The 9,359-nt window shown below is 32.4% G+C and overlaps 1 protein-coding gene across 1 annotated transcript; it reads right to left on the bottom strand.

Moving 5' to 3' along the window:
• Nucleotides 1-647: 647 nt before the first annotated feature.
• On the bottom strand, nucleotides 648-5,762 carry LOC110711679 (protein ECERIFERUM 26-like). Its single transcript, XM_021890097.1, has 2 exons — nucleotides 5,112-5,762; nucleotides 648-1,856 (listed from the first exon to the last, which is right to left on the bottom strand). Exons 1-2 carry the CDS (start codon nucleotides 5,568-5,570, stop codon nucleotides 954-956), a joined length of 1,362 nt encoding a protein of 453 aa, XP_021745789.1. The 5' UTR covers nucleotides 5,571-5,762; the 3' UTR covers nucleotides 648-953.
• Between the last annotated feature and the right edge of the window lie 3,597 nt (nucleotides 5,763-9,359).

Genomic DNA, 9,359 nt, shown 5'->3' with positions numbered 1-9,359 from the left:
AGAGTAACGTGTTGTGTCATGACCTCACGAGCCATCCCGACCAGTGTCATCTTTATATTTATAATAACAATGAGAATATTTTACTTCTACCCATTAGTTCTTAATATTAGCCTAATTGTAATTGTTTACATATATGATTGCTATAAATCTAACCTCATTCCAATATTTTTTGTATTACATCTACAAGTATAGGTCACAAGTGATTTCTATGTTTGACTTATAAAATAAGGTGACATTTTTCACCTCATACTAGATATTGCCTTTTTCTTTACGGAATATATTGGTTTTTTTTTTTAGAGAGCACAAAGGCGGAGATGAAAATCGATCCCAAAATCACCTAAAATTGAAAGGGAAGCTCTAACCACTTGACTTATCCGTCACTCTCTTTAAAATATATTGTGTAATACTAATATAGTGACATTTTACTATTTTGTGTACACAAATAAGGTGACATTTTACTCCAAATGTTTTAGGGCTCGCTATTGGTCCTATTACTCCAATATAAATAATTAGCCACTATAAATAATTGTTTTTTTTTTTTGGAAGCAAGTACAAGAATACAATAGATACATATCCATGGATGTTATTGTATGCTAGATTATTGCCAAGTGGATGATCTCCAAGCTAAGACAAAAAAAAAAGAGTTACGAGAAACAAGCTTTTACTTCCAAAACAATTTCATACATATTAAATTTGATACATTATGCGCTTCATACATTAAATAGAAAAAAGTAAAGATACAAAGTTTGACTCTTATTACAGAGAGATTGTATGATCTTTCTTGATGACATAATTTCATACATAGATGACAAAAACATAGCTAACTGTGTTATAGTTAAATTGAACAGCAAATTATAGTGTGTTTATAATAACACGACAAAATACTAAATTTTAACTCGCGCTATACTAGTTCTTCAAATAAAAGTACCTAAAATGCATATAACTCCCCTTGTTTAAGCACTAAGACCCCACTCCTTCAACTCCTTCTTGAGCTCCATCATATAAATCTTCGGCAAAATTATTGTCGCAATTCTTCCTCCACTCAAAGTTTTGGCATTGCTTTTACCATTAATATCTTTTGGACTTGGAAGTACCAAAACGACCCCTTCTCCTCCAACACCATCCACAAAACAATTCACAAATCTTGGCCTTAACCCTTTCAACTCAAACCCGTAGAAGTCCACTTCTTCCAAGTTCACAAATGTCAAATTCGACCCGTATATAATACAATCACATCCTCCAGGGTCTTGGCCCACAACCTCTTCAATTTGATCCCTTTCGCTCTTCGCCTTGTCTTGGATCAAGGCCGCAAGCACTTTGGGATGGGCCTTCCCTACTGAAAAATCCGCCTTAACCGAGCCCACAAATTGGTTGTTCCTTAAAGCCATGACATCCTCTATTGGGCTTGCGGCGTCTTTCTTGATGATGGTCACTATGTTGGGCTCAGGCCCATCTTTGATTCTTGCTATGGCCCGCCAGATTACAGCACTGAGCATCTCAAAAGATTGGATTGGGCTTAGAGTGGAATCATTCTCAGAAAATTTTGCTTGCAATTGGGTCAATTGAGTGGGCTTCAAATGAAGGGAGATTGTGCCCATTTCACAGGGTAAGGGCATGATCCAATGGTTTCCAAGTGAACCCACTATCTTTAGAGTTGATGGTTCTGAGTTTATGGGATTTTTGGGCTTGAGATTTTGGGGAGGAGGTGCTTTGTTTAGGTTGGGAGAAAATTTGGGCTTTAGCCCATTCAAGAATAGTGCTAAAGTGTTCATATAGTTTGCTGCTGAAAATGCATCTCCTAGCACATGGGCCCAGCTGAGGCCCAAAGATAATCCTCCACATTTGAAAGAGGTAATCTGTACAATGATAAAAGCAAAAACAAATGTACTTATAATTTATAAACATAATTCCATATCAATATAAAAAAAAATCAATAAAATAGAAGTGAGGGTTTTATGATGCAAAGCTCAATCAACCTAAATATGGAGCTAATAACTCCAATGAATCTAAAATTCAAACCCCTAGAAAATAAATGTGCTTCAAAATAAAAACCAACACTCCATGTTGTCGCAATAAAACTAAGGCTCTAGAGGCCATTCTTGTTTTCTTTATTCTTATCTTTATTTTTATTTATTTTTTAATAAAAATATTAGTTCAAGGATAACATCCACAAACTTTCAATTTAGAATTATTATAATGTTAAATTATGGCATGTGGGGTATAAAAATATATGAGGCGATCCTACTTTATCACCTTGATAAACGAAATATGTGCATCTTTTTCAATATTTAGGGTGTAAAACCGCTAAGTTCTAAAACATTGCTATCTCAAATAACGATTTTACCCTAAATTTGCTGATTCAATTAGCGATTTTATCCATATATTCTAATGCGTTGAGCTTTTATTTACAAGTTGTCCATATCTAATTTACTGTAAATCATCCATTTCCAAATTTGGAATTTGAAGACAAACTTTTTCTTGATAAAACTCGGACTATGCCACTAAAGTAACAAATTGAGGTCCACTAAAGGACACTATCTTTAACAATTGTTACACTTTGATTGGACAATTAATTTATTGTGGTTGACATAGTATATGGTTTCTTCAATTTAACATCTATGGTGTTTGGCTCACAAGTTGATATAGATTTGAAATCATCGGGCTCAAGATCACTATGATAATGAGTTTGGATTTTGATTTTATATGGAAATGAATATTTATTTTTTAGTTGATATATAATATAAAGGTTTTGTGTTGAATATTTCTATCGAGATTCTAAGCCCTACTTTGTGGTTTGATATAAGGGTTTAGAAATCAAAATATATCAAACAAACGATATGAGTGTTAGTCTTATCAATTTCATACCTTGTATATATCTCTATTTGTGTGACCTAGATAACATTATGATCTTGCTAGTGTTGCTACAATTCTTGCTGATTCTTATTTTTTAAGTGTTACTTATGTTAGTTGATTCATACTCGCTCTATCCTTTCGTTACTAATATGAAGTATAATTTGGAGTATTTAATTTTCCCAAAATACAAATTAACCCTAATAAAAAAATTAATTAAATTTGATATTTTAAAAGTATATACCAAGCTTATCTAAGAAAATTCCACATTATTGTATTTTTTTTGTTACGTTCTACTCTATTCACAATTGAATAATAGTCGAATAGGAGTTGATGAGTGTCTAAATAGTGTACAAATCTGGTTGTTGTAATACTTAAAAATCAGATGTAGTCTTTTTGGTTTTTATTGTTAGATCTTTGACAAACCTAGGGAATACCTTCCAACAAAGATTGGGTATACTACTGAAATGTCAATAATCTCACCATCTATTATAATAAAGTACTTAAGCTTTTGATTAAGCAATATTGATTTGTCTTAATCTTTCAAAATCATAGCTTTGAAGATCTTACTGCTTTTTATGACCAGGCTTTAGAAGAAATGTACCTTTCATTCATCTTACATGTTACAAGTAATAATTGAGTTGAATGGGTCCACTTCTATTTTAACCCATGACTATTGTTTTTAGACAAACAAGATAGGTATATAGTACAATACTAAGCTAGAATATACTTCTGATTTTATGTACTCTTGATTGAGTTGATATAATAAAAAAAGTTGGATAAAATAAAATAGTTAATAGTATAAATTGTAACACAGGTAAAATGTATTTTTGCCGAAAACAAAATAGAAGCGAATACATTAGATAAAAACACCTCAAAATGGAAATAAATTAAATCAATCAAATATGTATGTAAATATAAATAGAGGAAGTATTCATTATTTCAAAAATTGAGGAGTCAAATTAGTAATTATGTTGTCCCACAAATTCATTTTTGGCAGTTCTCTCTTTGCCCTGGACCATTATGCATTCACCTCGTTGATCTATTGCATTTAATGTATGCAATCGATGCTAGTTTAGATTATAGTATGGTATGAATTATGATATAGATTGATAAAGATACTTTTTTCCTAAGCAAATCAAAAATTTAATAAAATAATAACCTCTAAATTCATGAAACAAAATTATGATAGGTAGTTTTTACATAATTAAATATGACCTATGATTATAACTTGTAAGTGAAATGTGGCAATATTGAAAAGGATATGTATAAAGATGTTTTTCTTCAAAGCATCCATATGATTTTTATGTTAAATTTCTTGGAACAAAATTACTAAGGATAATTGTTTTTACATAATATGGTTTGCGGGTGTATTTGATCCGTATGAGCTGATTGTTTTCATGTGTAGAGAGAATTACAAATACAGTAATCAATGTAGATGAGATTCAACTCTAAATTTCGAGTACTACTTTGAAACCTTTTACCCAATTAATTATACATTTATACTGAAATCTATTGTATGCTATTGGCCCGGTAAAACATGCGATATTGAAAACAATATGCATGGGATTTAAACAACCGGCGGGATGATTTAGGCTTTTTTTGGCAATAGGAAAACAAAGGCAATCTTATCTATTACACCTACTTGTATATATGAATTTGTTGGTCCTACGAGTATGAATTAAACATACTTGTATGCTTTAAAAATCAAATTAAGTGGTTGAGTAATCACTAAATATAGAAATATATTTATGATGCATGATACATTTACACAAAGAAACAAACTATATGCAGCCATGCAGCCTTATTTTGGTGATCAAATTAATTACAACGAAGAAACAAACAAGTGTTTGGTTTTTAGGTGGTGGTTATATATGCAAGTTAGAGTACATAACTAAAAAACAAAATATAAATTAAATAAAGTGTTAATAATTAAACCCAGAGTTGTGGACCTTGCAAACACATCCTAAAGGGGAGAAAGTAACATCTATCTCTCGAGTTTGTTCGTTGTCATTAGACTTATTATACATTGTCTTAGCCTTTTATGGTTATTTTATGAAATGATTTTACAAAACTAACCTTTATAGTTGAGGTCTAAATTCAATCACGAACCAAAACAATTTCAACATATATAGATGAGTAGATGGTGACAACAATATTTATATATTTAATATAAGATTTGATCGACTTAAAATAGTATATGCGACTATTAATTCTGAACAACAAGTACAATTTAAATTAAAAGAAAGATTGAAGCAAACCTGTAGAAAAACAAGAGGAGAGAAAGTGAGCTCAGGACCAAGAACATTATCAGCAACAAGAAGCCTGTGAGAAGAAGTATCCTCCATTTGAATCCATTCATCTAGGGTTTTCGAGCTTTTTGCTTCGACAAATCTAACCCCACAATCGTTACACTTGATAAAAGGTCTACCATCTTCTTCAGATCTCCTAAACCTTCCACAAGATTCATAATAGTAACAAAGCCATGCAAAAATTGCCTCCTTCAATTTAAAAGGGATTAATCCCTCAATTGCTTGGCTATCAAGAAAGTACACTACCCTTAGATAATGTACTTTCATTGCTAAATCCATGTTATTAGGCTCATAAACTAAATTTCCCGTTACTGTCGCCGATCCTACGGAAGATAATCTTATTCCATAAACAAGATTATCTTCATTATTATTATCATTAGAGTTTTTCATAGTACTACAAACCACCATTATGGTATGTAATATGTATGTATATATGTATTTGATTCAAACTTTTTTTTTTTGGTATGTTATATTGATAATTGTGAGTTAGGGTAGTATATGCTATTTATAGAGAAATTAAAAAATAAAAATGGGTTCATAATTCATTAATCATATGATACAAAGAGTAGTTGTAACTTGTAAGCAATCAAACATAGCATTAAATATTCATAGCTATTGCTTTGGTAAGTGGTGGAATTAATGCTAGTAAGTTGTATATTTTCGTACATACGTGTGGTGGACAGCAAATGATGCTTCTAATAGCTTATACTATCACTCGATCTGGTCCTTATCTAATAGCTTATATTAATATTTTTACTGCTTATACTACTCCAACTTTTGTATTATTAGGGTGAAAACTTACTCCATATTAGGATAATGAACGTGAGTGTAACATATTTTATTTAGCAAGATAAAAAATATAAAATAAAAAAGTCATAGGTGTCCTTTTTCCTTAGCCATAATGGTTAGGTTATGAGCTTTGGATACCATTTTTCAAGTAACATGACAGCAACAAAAGGTACTAATTTGTACGTGAATTATCTGTACATAATTTATATATATATCATTATATCAAGATCTAAATTTCTAACTTGTACTGGCACCTTTATTCGAGGTCTTGTCTTATACACATTGTTCTTTTGGAGTTTAACCTGAATTCGATATTTGTCGTTGTAGTTAGCTATATATATATATATATATATATATGTTGCCTCCTGTATTGTATTGCTTTTTTGAGACCTTGCTAAGATTTTTTATATAGTTATACTTATATTATTAAGTTGTTACTTGTTAAATGGAGTGCATACATATTCTTTCTTATGAAATTTATATGTATCCTAAGTTTATATGGATTCATGATTAATCAATAGTCATCTACATGATTTAAAATAAGCATATGCATTCATATAAACTCTATTGAAAAACAACTCAATCAAAAAGTAGACAATTTTATGTTCTAAACTTGTATAGTATAAGGTTTTTACAATAATATTGGTTTATTCTCGATCATGTCGACAAGATGAATAAATGAAAGGCAGGTAGATCTCTAGTGTTCAGCAAATGAATGCGGGGATCATGCATCTAATTAACCTAACCCTTCCTACAAGGCGGATAAATTTCACCTACTCCGTACGATGTTCTAGGTGAAACTTCATTACTAAGTAACTTAATGAAATATTTATTACTTAAATATATACAGTTTTTCCCTCCTTTCTTTCTTTTTTTTTTTTAAGAAGAAGAAGAAAAAGACTAGTGCTTTTAATAATCGTCAAACAAAGTGTCCATGAATACATTCATATATATACAGGGAATCTTTAAAGGACTACTATTGTCTACTATGATTTACCCATACTTATTCATCATAACCAAACGGCACTATTCTAGCAGGGTAATGAGCTAGTACATAAGACCAAGAACCAAACTCAAAAGAAGATCATGGAGCTAAAAAGTTAGATGTTGTCCAATATATATATTCCTTTGAACCATCCAAAAGTAGATTGATTTGATTTTTTTTTTTTAATTTTTAAAATAGTATGATACGAAGGGGACCCTTCACTCTAAAACAAAATGGAGAGATGAGAATCGAACCCCCAACCACTTGATTGTTCATCTCCTATGTCCTCTACAAAAGTAGATCGATTGTGTCAAGTATACGATGACGATGCTTGAATTGAACCATAAAACTAGGGATGTCAGTGGGGCGGGTCAAATAGGAGACCGGCCCGCCCCATCCCCGCCCCAATGGGGTAGGGATGGGTCTCGGTTTAGCAGGTGGTGGGGCGGGGATGGGGATAAAAATCATACCCGCCATGGGTGATGAGGCAGAGGTGGATTTTAGGTTGTACCTGCACCATCCCCGCCCCGCCCCACTTCATACCCGCCCTGCCCCCTTCGTACTCATCTCATCCTCACCCCATACCCACATCTATATAATTTTAAAAACAAAATTATATACTTTTATACTATTTTATATATATAAAAAATATCATGTAAAATAAAGTAGTAAATATAATACTTTGTAATACACTTATATTATAAACAAAAAAGTGTGTAGTATTGACAATGATTTTTTTTTACAAGAATTGTATATTATATTAGTTATGTAAGATTGTGTATATGTGAAGCGGGGATTAGGCGGGTGTTGGGTGGGGATTAGGTGAGGGTAGGGTGGGGATGGTTTTGTAATTGTACCTGTCGGTACATGGATGGGGATGAATTTTGGACCTGGCACGAGGATGGGGATGAATGTTGGACCTGGCACGAGGATGGGAATGAAAATTTTAGGTGAGAATTGGGATGAGAAAGCCAACATCCGCCCCATTGACATCCCTACGTACATTTGACAATGCTAGTACTTTCTGGCAGAAGTACTAGCATTGTCAAATTTCAAACCGAAACCGTTTAGCTATTCGAAACCAACTGATCCAAATGGGAAACGAACTGATTAAAGACCGATTTTTTAAAACCGAAAACCGACCCGAATTGTATTTTAGTAAACCCGAAATCGAACCGATCCGAATAATTTTAAACCGTATAAGAATCGAACCCGTTAACGAACCAAACCAATTCTAAACCAAACTGAAAAAGAACCGAACCGTTTCTAACCCGAAACTGTTTCCAACTCGAAACCGTTTGAATCGGGTTTAATACCGTTTACACCGAACCGTTAACAAGCCGCAAGACGTTTGCACCGAACCGTTTATAAACCGAACCACGTACAAACCGAACCGTTTATAAACTGAATCGCTTATAAATCGAACGTTTACAAATCGCTTACTATAAAGGGAAGATTAAAATCACGTTAAAAGAATTTTTAAATGAAATCTAATTATTCACATATGTTTACTACGGCGTACATCATTGTTTTCCCTAACTTTTTTTATGTAATTATGGATTAAGCAAAAATAATCTTTGTCTTTTCTTTAAAAGACATCATCAAAGTGCTTCATATTTTGTTCAGAATTATATTGTACCAAAGTTGGCCTAGTCAAATTCTTATGATGTATGTTCTCAAAAAAAAAATTCTTATGATGTATTATTGTAATTCTCCAAATTTTTAGAATAAGATTGCATCCTTTGATCTTTCAAAAAATTATAGTAAAGAATATTATTAATCAATTTATCAATTGAAAAAGAAACTCCAAAATTCTAGCTTGAAAAAGAAATATTTGTGTACGTCTTTAACAAATTGGAACCGAATCGATTAAAAATCGAAAACCGACATGAACCGTATTTTAGTAAATCCGAAACGGAATCGATCCAAATAAATGTTAAACCATATAAGAACCGAACCTGTTAACGAATCGAACCAGTTCTAAACCGAACTGAAAAAGAACCGAAACATTGTTAACCCGACCCGTTTCTAATTCAAAACCGTTTGAACCCGGTTAAAAACCGTTTACACCACACCATTTACATCAAACCATTTACAAACCGCAACCCGTTTGCACCAAACTGCTCACAAACCGAATTGTTTACGAGCAGAACCGAATTAAAACCGACAAAAAATAAACCGAAACCGAACCAAACCGATAATAATTTTAACCGATCCTCCGACCAATTAAACCGATATCAAATCGACCCGTTTCAAACCGAACCGATTTCAAACCGAACTAAAACCGAACAGTCAAACCGTTTTGACAATGCTAAGCAGAACACATCTTTCATACACTGCTAGCCTGCTAGGCGCATAATATAACACATCTTAAAACATAAGTGTGTAGAACAACAAGAAACAGAGGGAGTATTGCCTCAAAA

This window comes from Chenopodium quinoa, unplaced genomic scaffold (assembly GCF_001683475.1).
Source record: "Chenopodium quinoa cultivar QQ74 unplaced genomic scaffold, ASM168347v1, whole genome shotgun sequence".
In the NCBI taxonomy this organism is placed as follows: Eukaryota; Viridiplantae; Streptophyta; class Magnoliopsida; order Caryophyllales; family Amaranthaceae; genus Chenopodium; species Chenopodium quinoa.
Note: the sequence above shows the minus strand (reverse complement) of the source record. Positions and strands in the feature narration are given on the sequence as shown.